Source organism: Anopheles cruzii, chromosome 2 (assembly GCF_943734635.1).
Source record: "Anopheles cruzii chromosome 2, idAnoCruzAS_RS32_06, whole genome shotgun sequence".
NCBI lineage: Eukaryota > Metazoa > Arthropoda > Insecta > Diptera > Culicidae > Anopheles > Anopheles cruzii.
In genome coordinates, this window is record NC_069144.1 from 17,879,466 (window position 1) to 17,897,623 (window position 18,158).

The 18,158-nt window shown below is 52.8% G+C and overlaps 1 protein-coding gene across 1 annotated transcript; it reads right to left on the minus strand.

The window, feature by feature from the left end:
• Positions 1-299: 299 nt before the first annotated feature.
• Positions 300-16,492, minus strand: LOC128269226 (serine-rich adhesin for platelets). The gene is made up of 6 exons (XM_053006629.1): positions 16,375-16,492; positions 4,461-4,884; positions 4,097-4,187; positions 3,757-4,039; positions 3,594-3,694; positions 300-3,527 (listed from the first exon to the last, which is right to left on the minus strand). Exons 1-6 carry the CDS (start codon positions 16,490-16,492, stop codon positions 474-476), a joined length of 4,071 nt encoding a protein of 1,356 aa, XP_052862589.1. The 3' UTR covers positions 300-473.
• Positions 16,493-18,158: the final 1,666 nt, after the last annotated feature.

Consider the following 18,158-nt stretch of genomic DNA (forward strand, 5'->3'; position numbering starts at 1 on the left):
ACTAACATACACTTGTCTATCACAATTGGAACCGGTCGCCGGTGATGCGTCCATATACACAATGATATACCTATAGCTATTAGAATTTGAAACAAATCGGAACATAACTATCTGCCTTCTCTACGAACCAACCAAGCGGTGACTTTCACCGATGATCTCAGGTCTTTTCAAGTTTGAATGGTGGTTGATTGTGTAAGGATTTAACAGGGGGCACTCAGCTCAGCACTGAGAGAGCGGTTTGAGCAACGCTTTTGCTATGTGGTCGGTAGACCCAACCCTCGGCGGATCAACTACTACGGGGCAACTACTCTACTCAGGGCTCTGAGAACGCAGGGCTCGGTGTGTCGGTTTGGTCCTTCATGGGCGCACCCGGGAAATCTGGATTGACGACCACACTCTCTCTCTTTCTGTGGAAGGTTGTCTCGGTGGGGTCGTTCGGTGCCCTAACGATCGACGGGGCTCGGCGACTGTCCCTACTTGAAGCCTTCCTTCGCCCGCTTCTCCCACTCGGCCCGCCGCTGCAGGATCCCCTTGAACTCGTTGATCTCCCCGCCGCCACCGCCGACGCCTCCACCGATCGCCTCGATCGTCGGGACAAGGTTATTGTTAGCGATCACCACAACTCCGCCACCGCCGCCGGCGCTGTTGAGCTGGTTCAGGGACGCGATCGTATGGCGGTTGCTGCTGGCGCTGTGATGGTGATGATTATGGTGGTTGTTGTTGTTATTGTTGTTGACGGACGGTGGTCCATCGCCACCCGACTCGCCATTATTGGTGGTGGCCGATTTGCCGGTGTTGTTGTTGTTGTTGTTGCCGTTGGCACTGGCAGTCGGTACACTGGGAGGGAGCAAAGTTTTGCGGACATCGATGAAGGAGGTCGCGTTCCGGCCCGACTGCCCGTTGGCCAGGTTGCTGAAGCGATTCGGAACACCGAACGGTTTGCTGGTCGTGTTCTTCCGCAGGATCGGCTCGCCGCCGGCCGACGGATCGCTGCTGACTGGCGCCGCCGTCGTCGTGACACCATTTTTGTTGCCCAACTCCGGACATCCCTTGGCAGTGCCCAGCGACGACGTCGACGTCATAGAACCGTTCGACGATGGTGGCCCCGACAGGGAAGCGGGTGCCTCCTGTTGTTGCTGCTGGTGATGGTGATGGTGCTTCGCCACACCGACCTTGTCGAGCTTCTCTTCGCTCGACTGGTTCTCCTTGTCACTGTCGATGCTACACATAGACTTGCCCTCCAGGCCACCGCCGGTCGACACCACTTTGTAGTCGTCGTCCGAGCGGAGCTTAAGCGAGCGACGGGCAAACACCTTCATCAGCTCCGGCGTGCTGTCCTTCTCGCGGCGGCCCTCCCGATCGACGACGAACTTCTTGCGCAGCACCACCAGCTCATCGCCGCTGCTCGAGCCACTGGTGTAGCTGGAGTTCACGCCACCACCACCTGCGGGTCCGCCACCAGCGCGCGGTTGCTTCTCCAGCACCTCCTCCGAGGTAGACTTGCGCTTCTCGTACTTGATGTCCTCCGACGACGACGATATCCGGCGCTCGTACTTGATCTTCTCCTCCGTCACCGAGGTGCGCCGCTGCAGGATCACCTTCCGGTCGTCGCTCAGCTCCTGCGAGAGATTCATCGAGTTGCGCTTCGAGCCGGGCACGTCGCCACTACCACCACCACTCGACTGCTTGCGGAACGCTGGCGGACTCCGTGGTACTCCACCGCCGCCGTCCAGACTGGTCCGAGCCGCCGACGGTGGCAGCGGAGGTTTCGACTCCGTGATCTCGATGTTCTCGTTGCTGAAGCGCCGCATCCGGACCGTGTCCACCGGCTCGGTCGGTGGGCTACGGTCGATCGCCGGTGAAGTCGGTGGGACCGGTGTCGGCGAACTGGTCAGCACGACGTTCGTTCGTGCCGGAGGTCCCGTACGGCCACTACTGGCCCCGTCCACTCGGTTCAACTGAATTTTCATAAACTCCGGCACGTGGCCCCCCACGTCATCCAGCCGCTCGGTGCTGCTGCCATCCGAGTCCGAGCTGCGGATGATGCTGACGAACTGCGACGACACCAGCTTGTCGATCGTCTCCTCGATCTGCGAGATGTTCTGGTTCGACTTGTGCAGAATGCTGCTGTTGGACGGCTCCGGCGGCGTCAGCGTGTTGGTCGTCAGCACGATGCTCTTCGGTTGGTGGTCGTAGTACTCCTCGCGCGGGTTCAGCAGATTGTTGTCGTTGATCTCGAACTTCTGCAGCGAGGCACTCGACGTGAGCAGCAGCCGTCCGTCGCCGCCATCGTCCCCAGCGTTACTGATGTAGTCCTTGAACACCCGCTGCTTGCCCGCGTTCATGTTATCGGTCATGCTGAAGAACTTGTGCTCCGTCTCGAGGAAGTTGTTGGTGCTGAAGTTGCCAACCGACAGCGACGAGCTTAAGTTCGGTAGGCTCGGCAGCTGGTGCCCGTGCGCGGTCCCGTTGCCCGCGCTGCTCGTGCCGCCACCCGCCTGCTGCAAGTTGTTCGACACGTTGTCGGTGTAGGTCCGGAAGCTCTTGGACTTCTCGACCGCCTTCCGCTTCGACGGACTGCTGTCCTGCTGCTGCTGCTGCTGCTGGGTGACGGACATCTTGGCGAGCTTCTGCTGGTACGCGCTCTGCCCGTACACCTTGCCGGCGCCGGTGCTCTTCACCCGGCCGCCCTCCCCGTGGCTCACGTACTTCCGCAGCCCATCGCTCTCCTCGTCGTCTCCTTCGCCACCCTCGTCGACGCTGCGCTCCGAGAACTTGCGCACTTTCGCCGACGACAGGTACTCCTCGCTCTTGTGGAGCGGCCCGCGACCCCCCTCGCCGGCGACCGCCAGCAGCGAGTGGCCGCTACCGCTCGACGACGCCACCGATTGGCGGTTCACCTCCACGTTCGATGAGTACCGCTGGTGGTGCTGGTGTTGCTGCTCTTCGCCGGACCCGTAGATGTCCTTCGGGAAGATGCGCTGCCGGGCGGCCGGGCCCGACTTAATCTTCCGGTAGCCACTCGCGAGCTGCTGCTGCTCCCCGGCCCCGGCATCCGCTTCGCCGACGACGAGCGACAGCTTCATCAGCTGCTCGCCCGCCCCGGGGTCGGTCGTGCCCTCCGACGGTGTAATGTAGACGCTGCTCGTGTTCTCTTCCCGCTTCGGCGAACCGGCCGTTTCCTCCTTTTCGTGCTTCTTCTTCTTGAAGCTGTAGTTGAGGATGCGCTTGAAGAAGCCATCGTCGTCCTTGCGGGTCGCCCCGCCGGCCCCGTCGAACTCTTGGTGGCTCTTGGAGAGCGTCTTGTTGACGTAGATCGATGAGCTGGCGGTCAGCTCGGTGGTGCTGCTGCTGCTGCCGGTCACCGGTGCGGCCGGTGTCATCACGACCGGCATCACGCCAACGTACGGCAGCGAATGGGCCTTCTCTTCCGCCTCGGCCGAGTGTTTCGTCACGTCGGCGATATTGCACGTGGACAGCTTCAGCGAATCTTCGTTCACTTCGGGCGTAGCGGGCAGCAGTGAGGTCTGAAAGACGCCGGAGATAAGTTGAGGACGCGACAGATAGTGAGGGTGCCCAAGGGGCGCACTTACCTCACGTGCCGGGCGAGTTCGGGCTCTGGTGGGTCCCTTCTTCTTGGGTCGCACAGCCAGCTTGTGCTTGGCCGCCGAGTGGCTTAGTTTCGATGAGTCACCTGTAAGAAAGCCGAAAGTTAGGGGACGATCAAACGGACGCTCTGCTGCTGTTCGATCTTACCACTCTCGTCCATGTTGTCCGAACGGTTCAGCCCGATCGAGTGTCCGGAGGCGGACGAGTCGAGGTGCAGCAGGTTGTGCCCACTGGCGTTCGAGGTGGAGCGTTCGTCCAGGTCCAGGTCTGAGCTGGTCATGCTCAGAATGCTTAGCGAGCCTTCGCTCTTGTTCATACCGCGGTCCTTGCGCTGCGGCGTTATCGGGCTCAATGGTAGGCCCAGGTCTTCGTCGGATACTTCACCTTGGCGATCTTTTCGTCGCTTCCGCAGCACATCGGCCAGCTCGTTCTACGGCGTGGAGCAGGAGATTAGAAACTGACCACACGAGTCACGTTAGTCACTTACCTTCAGCGTAATCGAGAGACTGCTGGCGGTTCCGGCTGACTCCGAGAAGACGCTATCGTGGGATTGGGAAAGTCCATCGCGGCTGATGTCACTGGGCGGATTAGAGAAGGAACTCCGTTAACTCTAGCACTGACCTAGTGAGCCCCCACCCCAAACCGGCGCTGTCCATCATAGCTTTCCGCTTCGATAAAACTGAGGCCACGCTGCACGGTAGACTTGTGGTCAACATCCACACAGCGTTACCTTATGTGGCCACAAAGCTTTGACAAGCGTTTGTGAAGCGATCAGCCCTTCGCTGATAAGATATGGACACCACGGGGTTGAGGGTTGCCAAATCGAACCGGACACGGACACGGCCACTTACCTGTCCACTAGTCGGCCTTCGCTGAGACTGCGCTGGTAGTCGGACATGTCCTTGTCTAGATCATCGGAGTTGCGGAGCCGGTAGGTTTCGCGCTTGAAGTACCCGCCGATGCCGCCGCCCGCTGGTGCAGCCAGCTGCTGCTGATGGTGATGGTGGTGGTGCTGGTGGTGCGCCGAGGTGCCGGCCGTCGAGTCGCCGCCGCTGCGGATCGTGATCGGTACACCGAAGCCGGTCCGCGGGAGCGTGGCATCGGTCGTCGAGCAGCCGGGTGGGGTGGCAAAGTGGATATGGGTGGGGCTCGAGCCTTTGGCCCCGAGCTGGCCCGGTACGCGGTCCGCCGACGAAACCGTACGCCGCCGGAAGATGCGCCGAAGATTGCGCAGCGGGTGGAACCGTTTCCGCTTGGTGGTGTCGGTGGCTGGCGCTGTAACGAAGACCAAACCGAAGCAGAGAGGGTAAACAACAACAAATCGGGGAGTGTGTGGCAGAGAGCTCCAAAGACCGTTAAGATAAGGCCGAACTTTGGTTTTGCCTTTTAAGGTAAGGCTTCGGTGGGCGAAACCCAGTGCCGATGTCGATGACGGATTGCTTCCTGGTGAAGATCGGTCAAGTGGCCACGGTCAACAATGTTATCTGGCGTTTGACGGCTGTCTGACATCGATTCGGGCGCGATAAACACCCAATGGCTTAGTGGTAAAGTGTGAACCAAACAAGCCGCGCGTGTGTGGAACTTGACGCAACGTTCTGCACGCGAAAGTTCTGGCCAAACACGCGGCAATTGCCATCAGCAGCCTGACGTAAGCCGCCCGTGTGTACCGTGCACTTCACTCCGAGTCAATATTGACGCACTCGGAGAGTCAATTAGCTATTCATGGGCAGCAAATAAATGAAATCTCGAGTGGGGCACCCGAGATACCCGAGGTGCCGTAGGGCGCGCTTATCAGCCTGGGGACCTTATCTGAGACCGCAGGTTATATCACCTCCAACTTGCTGCGTCTGCAAGCGTGGCCAAGATTAACAAGCCGTAACGGGACCACACCGGTAAGGTGAGGCCACCCTTTTATTGGCGGCCTTCGACAAGAATGGCGTCCTCCGATGAGGGCCTTCGCTTAGGGTCTCAAACCAAAGATGGCTAGATTTATTGCTCGAACCCGATAAGCGACCCGCGTATCAGTTGGAGGGTATCCGCCACGGTTCTCCGCTCCGGTTCTCTATTCCGCAGTAACCTTCGCGCGGGGACGAACCACTCCTTCACACAACCCATGACATCAGGCAGTCAAACGCCTGAGGTATGTCATCGGCCACAGGTGGGTTGGTCGGGATTGACTCATCGACCTCGATCGGAACCCACGCGCCCAGACCTCACCACGAACCTGTGTCGGCACACAATAATAAATAATTCCAACTGGGTGACGGTGCCTTACCGGGCAGCAGATCTGGAGGCGTTGCCGCCAGCCCAACAACGGTTGGCAATGGTTGAGCTGCCGTCAGCCGGTGCGATCATCGGTGCGATCGTGCGATCGGACCAACCCTCTAATAAGTTTGTTTTCGTTCGCACAAAACCGTAATAGTCCGGCAATTCCTGACACTGACAGAGCTCGAGCTAATGGGCTCCGGTTGTGGTCCCGTTGATGAACCCTTCAAAAGGAAACCGATTCAGGGCACCGCGCTGGCCAGATTACGCCGACCCAAAGCCAACTCCGGAACAGCCCCGTGGACCAGCACTTCGGAGGAAGGTCTCCAAATGGGGGTTCCAGAAATTAGGGTAGTCCACGGGAGTGTAATCGCTCACCATGATGATGACAATAAAAGCAAAACTGTCTGCCATTAGTGGCCGACCGACCGGGAGTTGCGCGGATCGGATGCGTCGGTTGCAGCAATAATGCCGACAAACATTATTAAACATTATGCTGCGCCGTGGTCGCACAAAGCGGGCAAACTAACCGTGCCGGGGGGGTCAGTGATGCAAAAGCCGTAATTATGCACAACCTTTCAGCAAACCGTCGGTGTCGTCGTCTACCGAGGGAGCCACCGGATGATACGGTGCAGTGTGAGCAGCCCGCCGAGGGTCACAACAGGGTGCGGGTGCGGGTCGGGAAGTCGGGTTTAATTATTTACATTATTGTTATGAAGACTGTAAACTGCAAACCGTGGCACAATGGTCGCCCGCCGTGTGTTAGCGAATTTGGGCTCGTTTTTTCTTTTGCACCCTCATGCGGGCGGACTGTGGCCAGTTTTGATCCGCAAAGACGCGAAATTCGTTAAACCACTTCCGGAGAGTGGAGAGGCGGCTTTCGGCTCGCTGCTCACTTGAATACCTTGAATATGGTTGGTCGGCTACCGGCAAACGGATCCCCCCGCCGAGAGTTGTTTGAACTTTCGGCCATAAACTTGACGGGCACCCTGGTGTCGAAAGAAAGCGCCGATACTTGAGGATCATCCCCGCGGCTCAGTTTGGAGTTTCACAACCGCCCCGGCGAGGAGGCGGCACAAGCGCCACACGTTACATAAACGAACGAGTGTTGTACGAGACAATGATTGCACCCTGGAGGTTCCCCCGGCCACACGAAGAAAGATCACACGTGAAGACATAATTGTTATAATTCCAACAGTTTGTATAAATCAAAACGCAATTTATGGCCCTTTCGAAAGTTGGAAAAATTGACAATTTTCGCGCTCGGTTTGCCAAAAGCATGAGACGGTCGTTTAAGAAAATTGCTCAATACGCCGGGATTGAGTATAAATATGTAACCGCGCGGTTTTACGAGTCTCACCCGATCCGTATCGCCAGCGTTGCTTCTTCGGCAGACATCCTCGACGGGTATTCGAAGCGCCCGGTGTCAGTTCCGCTTTGAAGCTTGATTTTAACGGACATTGGACCAAAGCCGATGGAAAGTGTCAACAACCGAGCCACACGCAGTTAGCAGTAAAACTAAGAACGTCCATTTGAAACGGCGCTCCACGCTTCAAAGTCTTTCAATTAGTGTCAAAGTTGTTCATTAAATTCATTTTGACCCATAATTTGGTGGAGCGCCCATCAAGCGTCATTTGCATTAATGTTATTTAATATTTTATACATTTCAGGAGACAAAGCCAACGCTTTCTCAACCTTTCGCACACCACTTTGCCCCCGCAAACAATGCCGGATTCCCCTGATTCGTCAAAACCTAATTCCTGTCAGCCAACGGCCAAACATTAGGCCATTCGTTGCCCGTTACACCCGGGCCCCCCTTGGGCAGCACTCCACGCGCTGGGCGTCCGTAGCATTATACGGTGCGCTGCGCTGATGCGAGAGATTAGATTCCACTATCTGAGATGATGGCTTCTGTGCTCGCGCCAACCGCGCCAACCCTCTGCCCACCTGAGACACCCGCCTTGTTGCCAACACGTGCCAAAATGCCAAGTCGCCGACGCACGAGGCACCTCGATGCCGCCAATTGACGTAAGTGCACCACCTCATTCTGAGTGGCACAGGCCCGTAAGCTCCGTAAGGCCTGAGCGGAGGCCATAAAATGTCTATTGCCTATTGGTCGGTCGACTTCATCGAAACCTCCGTTATTGTCGTTCATCATCGAACTGTCAGTGTCCCAACTGGCGGCGAATGCGCCTTTCTTCTCGAATTCGCAACCGTAAAGTGGAACGTCGTCGTTGCTTATATTAGTTAATAATTTCTAGTGCACCCCGACGGGTTCTATATTTTAACCAAACCTTTTAATGAAATGAAACCAAAATTGTTTACAAATTTACGTATTACCGCATTCGATAAGGGAACCGTCGTCAAACGTTCGCTGATCAACTACACAAAGTTTCAAAACCTTAGCCAACCTTAAACATCTGAATTACACTAAATTCTCAGCGTCGTATTTTTCTTAACTTTGGCTAACTTTTGTGCATAAGTCCACTGAGGGCGATGATGGTAAATTGCTGTCTACTTGTCCATCGTATGGTGTAATTCAATCTGACCTTGATCGACTTGATCGTGTTTTCACCCATTTTCATTAGACATATAGACAGTAACATTTGCAAGGATCTTTCCTTATTTCCAAAATAAAATTTGAAACAGAAACTGCCAGTGGTTTGTTCATATTTTTCGATATTAAGCCACCCCTAACAACGACTAAAGAAGAGCCTCATACAGGACCCCAAATATTCGAAGGATCCGGATCCGGTGTAGCAGATTTAAGCCAATGCTGATAATTGCAATCCAAAAAATCAATTCAATTTAGCAGCATCAAAAACTCATTTTCCGACATTTCCCTCCATCTCTAAGGGGCCATCATCATCGCCAGCACCGAAGAGTTGCACTTTATCCCCAGCTTTTATGCCGCCTAATAAAGACATTAACGTAATGACCGGGTTCGGCGGTGGGCTCAGCCAACCGGACGATCTGGGGCTTCAGATCCAAAAGTCCGACCGCGACGATGATGATGGGTCCAACCCGCAGCAGACGCAGCAGACCTCTGCGGAGTTTAAGGTGAAGGCGCGTTCGACCTTGAAGGCTCTTATCTCTTCACCGTCGTGCAACCCAGCCAACCCAGGTTGGCCTGTGTGTGTGTGTATGTGTGGCAAATTCGAACCACCCAGTTGGCGGGCGGGGGGAGGCAATCGAACTGGCCTCGAAACGATTTGCCAGCAACAACAACCAAACGGCGCGCAGTGCAACGGCAATTTTCCGTCGATCATCGTCCGCCTCCAAATTTGGAGAGGTTTCCTCTGCGGAGCCACCCGCGGAGCTTTATGGTCCCGCGGACCCGTTTCGGGCGCGTAAACCCAGATTTTGATAAAACCGGGTTGCAAACCGGCCCTCCCGCGGTGGGTGAAAAGTGGTGAAAAATCGCAACTTCTCTTAGGTCGCTTTTCGCAGTGCTAACCTTTGGTGCTTCTCGACGATTATTGTGGCTGGCCGGTAGGCCGGTGATTCCAAACACCCCGCTCCAAGCCACCCATCATCTCCGCCGCTCGGATCGGTTTGCTAAACCGTTTCGGTTTCAGTTGGGGTTTCGGGTTGGGAGAGTTTTCCGCTTTTTCCGGGTCAGCTCGAGAGCCGGGCGAAGTTGTTGTTTTTGTGGGTTATCTTATCACACAACGCAGCACACAAGGGGCACACCACCCCGAACAATGCCACTTTTCACCAGAAATTCCATTGCTTGGTCGGCTCAACGGCTCGGCCTTTCTATTGGCCAACCCCACAGGAGATATGCATCGGCGGCGCAGAAGGTTGTCGAGATCATTTGTTGGCCGGAATTCGTTAACCAAGTGTGGTGCCAAGTGCTCCCCGTATTCATTCCGACCAGCAGAAGCTGGAAGCGGGTACTAAAAGTGCGCCATTTAATGGTCCGAAATGTTAATTTGTGCTGTACTTTCTGTTCTGTTCACCACCAACACTCGGGATCTGGGTTTCGCTCACCGACGGGCCCGTGCGCTTGTCATCAATGCTCGAGCTTTTGCGCGTGGCGTTTTGGGAACTTTTCACATCATTATCATCCGAGCGGCCGCCGCGGATTCCCAGCGGATGACACACTTTCCACGTGCCCCCGAGACCACCGCACACCGCACTCAGTACGCACTGCTCTGCTGTGTTTTCACATTTTCCCGTCCCCCGGCGGGGCATGCGACACGAAGACAAGCGGCTTTTCCATTTATCTTGTCGGCGGAGGCTCGGGTAACCTTTTCCCTTCCTTGTTGCGCTTTATTTTTTTTTTTGCTGTCCCATTCCCATTCGATCCCGTGAACTCCGGAATGGGTCAGAAAAGTGGCAGTTTTGCTGAGGCCAACATGAAACAACCGCAAAAAAACGTAACAACTAACGTTCGTGCGTTAATGAGTGGCTAGCATAAAAAAATAGTAAGGGAAAGCGCATCTAGGTTGGGTTGGGTGGCACCCTAGACACCCCCGAGTCTCCTCCGGGCGAGCGACGTAATCTCACACTTTCCGCGCGCCTCCGGGTCAAACACACACTGAATGGGAACCCAATTCCCTCGTCAGCTGATTAATCAATCTCGACGACGATGGTATCTTTCCACAGATGGTCAGGGCAGCATCACAACAAACTAACGAGCACCGCGGTCTGTGCTTTGCGTTACATTTGACCTTTTCTCTCGCCGGAAGATCGCGAACACACGATCATCACACACATACGCACTGCACTGTGTTGCTTTGAACAGCGGTGGGGGTCAGTAGCCTATGCTATGTCCAAATCATGAGAGAAGTTGATCACTGTTGTTATGTTTCGCTTGCTCGCAACCTGCACACTATCGAGCACTTCCGACCTACGGCTACGCACCACTCTTCCATTTCGGGTGGCCAAATTGAACGAGCCTCGGCCATCACTCACTTGTGCTTTGCCTCCCTTAGCTCATCTTGATGTCGGTTTTCTCCACAGTTCCACCGTATCTCCACACCGATGCCTACAGCCGTGACCCCGACTACCGCTGATGGTGATAAAATCACCCCATAATAAATGGGCGCCAAACCGCTCCACCGATTCTTCCGCGCTTAACAACCGCATCCGCGCCGCTAAAAAAGGGAAGTTTCCCTTCGCGCAGGGTTTCACTTGCTTTGGGTCATAATGACGCGCGCTGGTGTTTCTGCAACCAGTACCGGGCACCGATCACTCTGCCAACCCTTTATTCGAGCGACTCGAAACACATCGTGCACAATTCGTTTGGAGAACAACGCCTCGTCACGCTCGGTTGGAAAGAAAAACGAAATCGAACCACACACACACAGAAATTGAGCCTTTCAAACTCTTAACCAGACTCTGAATTCCCCAATTCCTGAATCAGGACACTTACGCAGCCTCAGCTAGATGTCAACGTGGTGGGAACGCACTACTATCCTCCGGGTGGATGATTTTCCTCTGAACGCGCGGCGACGTACCACGTCCGACGATAGCGAGCAACCGAACGGCAATGAGCTCGCGGCGTGCCGCGAATTCGGTCCGCAGCGCCCGTAGCGGGGTGGTAGTAGTGCGCGCCTCACGCGGGTCACAACACTCGCGGAGAGCTTTCCGGACCGTGTAGCCTCAGGCAGTGTGTGTGGGACGACGTTCGGTTCTTGACTGCCAATAGACTAATCACAATAACAACAACAGCGGTGGCGGCGGCGGCGTCGGTGGCGTTGGTGGCGAAGGTGAGGTCATCTGTTTGGCCACAAACCCGTTCTCACACACCCGTTCCGGATGAGTAAGGGAGTTAAAACGCAATACGTTTGGAGTGCAAACAACAACCCGCGGCAAGGCGTTCCGCGTGAACGAAAGATGCATCGCCCGACGTTGATTGTCGATCGCAGATAATCTAATCAACGCCGCTTCCTGCCGTGAGGACACACTCTTTGCGCGTATGAAGGCGCGACCGACCTTAACGGCCACCTTCGTTTCGATTGTTTTCTTGAGCTGCGATTTCATTGGCGAAACGGTTGGGTTGGATACTGGACACTCCTTCTATCGCTGGAGTTTTCTTCAAATCAATTTCAACCGTTTTCTAGTTGATGATCAAACTGATAGATCGATGGTTCAAAAGTAGTTTCCGAAATCTTTTACCAATTTTTATACTTTTAATTGTACTGATTTCTATACATTGGTTTGACTTTGTACACAAGTTTTACGTGACAGGAACACAAGCAATCCTCTTAGCTTACAACACTTAGAATCCATTTCCGGGCTAATTTTGAAAATAAAAAAATTGACTTGATTTTTATTTTGAAATCTATATATATAAAAGAGTACCGCGTTATTGGCTGTTTACTTATAACTCAAGAACGGCTGAACCGATTTGGCTGAAAATTTGTCTGGAGGTAGCTTAGATCCAAGGGCCCCAGATAGGATACTTTTTATAATCCGAAAACAATTGTTGGCTTCTCTTTCTCACTAATGAAGCGTTCCCCCACCCCCCTTTCCCCCTTCCAACAAAAAAGGTCGTCGCGATCTCTCCCACTGAGGCGGCATCGACAAACGATAGACAGAGAGCGAAACAGCAAGCAATTGTCTCTCTCTTGCGTATGTTTACACTCTCTCTCACGAACGCCGAATAGTTTGGCAAATTGTCAGCGATTAAGAGAGCATCCACTTATTCTCGCGAGTCGCCACTGTGAGCAATTGTTTAGCGACAAAGGCGGATCTCCTTTCTCATATCTCCTTTCATCATTCGCGTCGTAAAAAAATTATCGTGCGTGGGAATAATATTGAATACTTCATTTTAAACACTTGCTTTTTATGGAAATAATTTTAATCGTAGGGAAGCATTCTCCAGTAATTATTTACTTGAAAATAGTGAAATTGTACCGTACCGTGTTTTGTTTGGGAAAAAATGTGAAGATTCGTGTCAATTCCAGCAATCCTGATCTTCAGGTGAATAAGGAGATACCAGCTAACAATTAGCAATGCCAGCGCCAAATCGTGAACTGAATGACGTATATAATCGAGATGTTTGGCGCATGTTGCGAGATGTTTTGGAGGGGCAATGATTTTACTGTCCTGAAATTTCCGCCAAACACTGCCAGTAATTCCAAGATCAGCTGACGAAATGAAGTGCTTCTCTTCTTATTGGACAACGACCGTTGAACGGTTTTAGCCTGCACCAACCAGCGACAATGTTAATCTCTGATACTCTTTCTAAACGTTCGTTTTTACGGGCCGGGTTGTTAGTCCCGCGCCAACCCCCCTGGAACGCCGGAATCGGGAATCGAACCCATGGCCAGCTGCGATACAGGGACGAGCGTTACCGACTGCTCCTATCACCGGGGGCCCATTGCCTCTGGGGCGAAACAGAGTTCGCCGGGCCTGCTAGTTAAATATAAATCTCGTTCCTTTAAACTCTGTTGCTTCTAGTATTGGGTATTATAGAAAAACTGACGTTCATTTTCGTGTCATTTCTAACGTCAAAGAGCCCGAAAGTCTAGGAATTTCTTTTGATGCGTTTTAACTACTCCATGTACCATATTCCATTTCCATTCGATTAAAGTCAAAGTTCCTTATTTGGTCGGGTTTGATCGATGGCCACTCGATCGACTACTGATTCGAATTCCGATACGATGTTTAAACCAAGACGAGATCGGATGAGACATACATTTCATTTCGAGAAACGTGTCAAGACTTCATTGAGTTTATAATAGAGTTAAAGTAATCCTTCATAAACCAAAATGAGCAAGCATGATATTACCAGTTAGTAGTTAAGCATGTGTCTTGTTTAGAATCGGTTAATGGGCGATAAAATTATATTTTTCCATGGGTTAGAGTCAATACTAGGTATGCCAACAAATAGACTGAATACATCTGAATAGACTGAAAGTTTATCATTTCGACTCAAAGCATGTACAGACGACGCCAAGGCCGGTAAGCCTCCTAGTATCCATTTAATATCGTTGCCTTTCTCCCGGATTGCCGGCAAAATTGATCGATTTTGAATAAAGTTGATGGAGCCCCACTAATTGTTTCCGTCCGTTACTTTGTTTGTGATTTCGTTGCATTTCTGGGATCAAAAATCAATTGCCACGCTCTACAAAGCAAACCAAATTAAGGCCTGCCCGCCTCGCGGCCGAAGGCGAACAATATAAGAATAAGAGACGCTGCCGGTGGGTGCACTTTCTCCACTGCCCAAAGTGCCACCCCACACGGCAGTGCATTGACATGCACCGAAAGGCGCACTCAGCGTCAGCAGAGGGCATTAACGGAGCAATGCTGCCAAAAAAGGGGGAAGTCCTTCACCGTTGACCCCGACGGATTGAGATTTGTCCGAAGAAAAACACGAAACGGGGCTAGGAGCGGAGTACCTTCGCGAGACCACGCGAATCGAATCGGTTCGCGCCCATCGCCCATCAAATTTCGCATGAAAAGCGAGGAAAATGGCCAAGCCAAGCGAGAGGATGCAAAAAAGGCCGGGGCTTTATGCAGCACCGGAAGCAATCATAACGACAGCCACACACACACACACATACTATGACTATGCTTTCAAATCATCTTGTCAGACTTCTTTTATTGGCCAGCTACCTGGGCGCTTGATTGATAAGAAAGTACGCAGACAGGCCTCTCCTGGGCCGGAAAAATGGCCATCGACAGCGGGCGCTCCAAAATCGCCATCGTCCGTCGGCTGGGAGCTTCCACGGGTTAAAGATGTCCAAATTAAAAGCAAACGTGGCGGGCGCAGAAAAGTGAGTGATGGAGACCCCAGAAAAAGCCAGACCCCTGACCATTAGGCCTTCGCCCATAATGATGCCTCATTTGCCTGTGTGTGTGCTTTTCTCCGTCGGCGTGGAAAATGCTTCTCACTTTTTACGCAAATTTTTGGCGGACATTCACACCTTTTTGTGCCCCAGCTAGTTACTTCAACACCGTCCGCGGGGTGGTCCGCGAGTGTTGGACAGCGGGTTCACCGCTTGTGACGTGCACACTCGCCGACGTTAATGGCCGCGGATCAGCAGCAGCAGCAGCAGCAGCAACGCCGGTCGAAGATTACCAGCGCAGCGCAGAAGAAAGTAATGACCGGCGTCGTTTTGATGATCAGCTCCGCACGCAGAGACAACTGATGGACCGTACTTCCGGTTCCGCGGCCGCGCTTATCGACGGCCATTATGTGCCTCCGCTTCGTCGGCTTGCTGACATAATCCGATACTGCACATACGCGCGCGCGTAAGATCATGAGACGATGACAACACGCATCCACGGACCGGATGTGGCGCGCATCGGCGACCGATCATCATCCTCCTCCGGTTCGGCCAACTTGTTTGCAACTAATGTAGCAACTTGCTCTCGCGACATCGCCGATGCAACGCCAACGCTTCGATGAAGTTTGGCGATCTTCACAGTTCGGTCCAGTTTCTCTTTTCGAGCGGACCCCGACGGTTCCCTTCTCTTTGCGCGCAGCGCATCTTGGCGCCCCGTGGCGTACCCTGACGTCAGGGGTGTCAGAAAAGACATATCACCCGCTAGAAAGGGGAACAAAATGCGAACAACGAAATGGAAACAAACTACATCGCCACAATGGGGCACAACAAAACGGCGGGTAGCCGGGCGAAACGCGGGAAGAAAGGAACTGTCTATCGTAACGATCACTACCCGGCGGGAACACCCGTTACGTCGATCAGCATCAGGGGCGCGCTGGGGTTAGTTTGGTGGCCACAACCAGCACCGAGAAACCGAACCGAAAAAAACCGAAGGCACCGTTTAGCATCTCGCGGTTCGCTTGCCACCTAAATTTCCGGACGCCCCGGTCCGGATTGCTTGACTTTTACTCGCTTCACGCGGGCCCGCAATTGGCTTTTAATCGTTAGTTCGGGGTTGGTTTTAAATTTTTGGGCCTTCCAATTGAAACCTTGCTCTAGTTGCGCGCGTACGCGCGAAGTGGTTGCACGCGGCACGTGATAAAACTTTAGTGCACGTTTTTGTTGCTTTTTTGCTTGCCTCACGCCCCTTTGCACGCGTTGGCGTGGAAGCGTGGTATCGGATTACCTCAACGGCACCCGTTCGACAGCTCGGATCGCCGTGCCGTGAGGAAAGCCCGAGGTGACGAAAAGGAGGCCGCCACCGCCGCCCATTGGCTCATGAAAGCTTCGTTGGCGCACGTTTCGACACGTGTACTGCTCGCTTCGGCAGAACGGAAGTCCAACGCTTCGACCGAAGATTACTTTTAATTTGCTCCCATGATCCGTGCCAACTCAAAACATAAAAGCTATGTTTAAAGCACGCTGTTTAAATAGAATTTGAGAAATAACCGTAATTTTGAAATGTTTGAAATGTTCATCTACCGAAAGCTCACGCTTCTCGCACGCTGTGCGCCTAAATGTAGGCAAGCAGTTGGCAGCAAAGCTTCGAGCTTTAAGCGTTACGCGCGCGTTACCCGGGGCGAATGCGTAACGCAACAGTGATCGCTGACGACGTGCAAAACAATCGAGTAAATAAGGGGGGGGAAACAATGCTTACCTGCTGTTTCCGGCGTGGTGATCGTGATCGGTATGTCTTGCACTTGTACCGCAGCGCCACTGGAGTTCTCTAGTGGTGGCGAGTTTTCGCGCACACACGACATCAATCCTGCCGACATCTGGAGGAACGGAGGGCGGGCACGAGGGCGAGGGCGTAAAAGAACGAAAGGAAACAAAAGACGATAAAGCCGGTTAATATCCGCCGTTCAACAATGAACTACCATCAGAGCAGGCCCAGCCCAGGGCTTCTCAAAACGTCAACCCTTCTGACGGGCGCTGATTGCTTGGTGCTCCTTCGCCACAACCCGAGAACGAGGAAGCATAGCGCATGCATGCTACGTTGCCCCGTTGCTGTTGGTTGCTTGATTGATAAGGTTAATTTTGAAGGAATCTGCCGTCGAGTCGAAACGGAAGGTCTACTCTACGGCCGGTCATCGTCTGATTGCACGGCAAGGTTCTGTTGACAGTTCCGGGCGAAGCCGGAGATGCAGCATTTGATTGATATGGGAAGGAATGTGCTTGCTGGTTGCGGCTTACGACGGCGACAAAGCGCTACGCTTCCAGAACCTTGCAATGATTGGTCGATATGTTTCTTTGTTTGTTGTGCCCGAGATTCAGACCACTGACTGATTTTGTTTTTATTGTTTTTTTTTTAAGTTTACAATTAAATCAACACGAAACAAACAGTTGTTTAACAATGATCAACATATGCTTTAAAGTAGTAAAAGACAACCAAATAAATAGCATTTCAATTTGCAATTTGTAATGAAGTAATTTTAGTAAGCGAAACTAAGAAAAAGCAAAACAAAACATTACAAAGATGTAAAGCACAAAGTAAACTCAAAAAGCGTGCAAAATGTCGGATGAATAGCGATGACAGAAACAATTTAGAGTGCATATTAAACAAGATTTAGGGAAATAACATGGTAACGATAACGTTTTGAGAGACAGAGAGAGAAACTCATCAGATATTTAACAGGGGTACTCACGCATAGGGGGTTTAGACACAGAAGCATGTAAAGATAGGATTAGAGAGAAAGAGTGAATAGAGATACGGTAAACGGGTTAGTACGATTGGGCCAATTGGGGAAATTAGGAAGTAATAGGAGTGCGTTGTTGGAGATAACACGCGCATAAGCGTTCGAAACGAAAAAGAAAACGAGTGTCTTATCGCATCAGCGTCCTTTTAAGTGTATCCAGATCCAGTGTGTTTCTGGTATGTGTTTAGGCGCACCAGCTTGTGCCCCTTCACGTCGGGCCGAACATTAAGGAGTTACCTGAAAGTAGATAAGAAAAGATAGCAGCAAATTAGTCGGATTGCCAACAATGTGTCCAAAGCGACACGCGGAATGGAAGGATGATGGGCTGCACAATCATGTGCGGTTGACACACTGGATACCGGCAACCGGCGCAACGGATCGCGCGCCGTTGGGAAAGCAGTTCAATGTTGGCGCGTGTGGCGGTGGATAACGATATTTTCTGCTCCAGTTCCGCTCCGCGAAGACCACGTCCGATCGCGCGCAGGCATTACTTGTTTGCCATTTTTTCTTCATTGTTTCTCTCCCTCATTGTTGCCGTTTCACGCACACTACCGTTTCATGGCTTGTGGGTGTGTATGTATGTGGCCTCCTCCTGTGATGGGTGGCAGACAGGCCGACCGATATCTCTGTGGCCGCCACTTCTCTTTCTCTCTCGGCGTGACAGCAGTCAACTCATCACCAATTTAAAGCATCAGCAACAGTTGATGATAGTGCGGGATGGTGGCGCAGGTGGAACCGGGCGGAA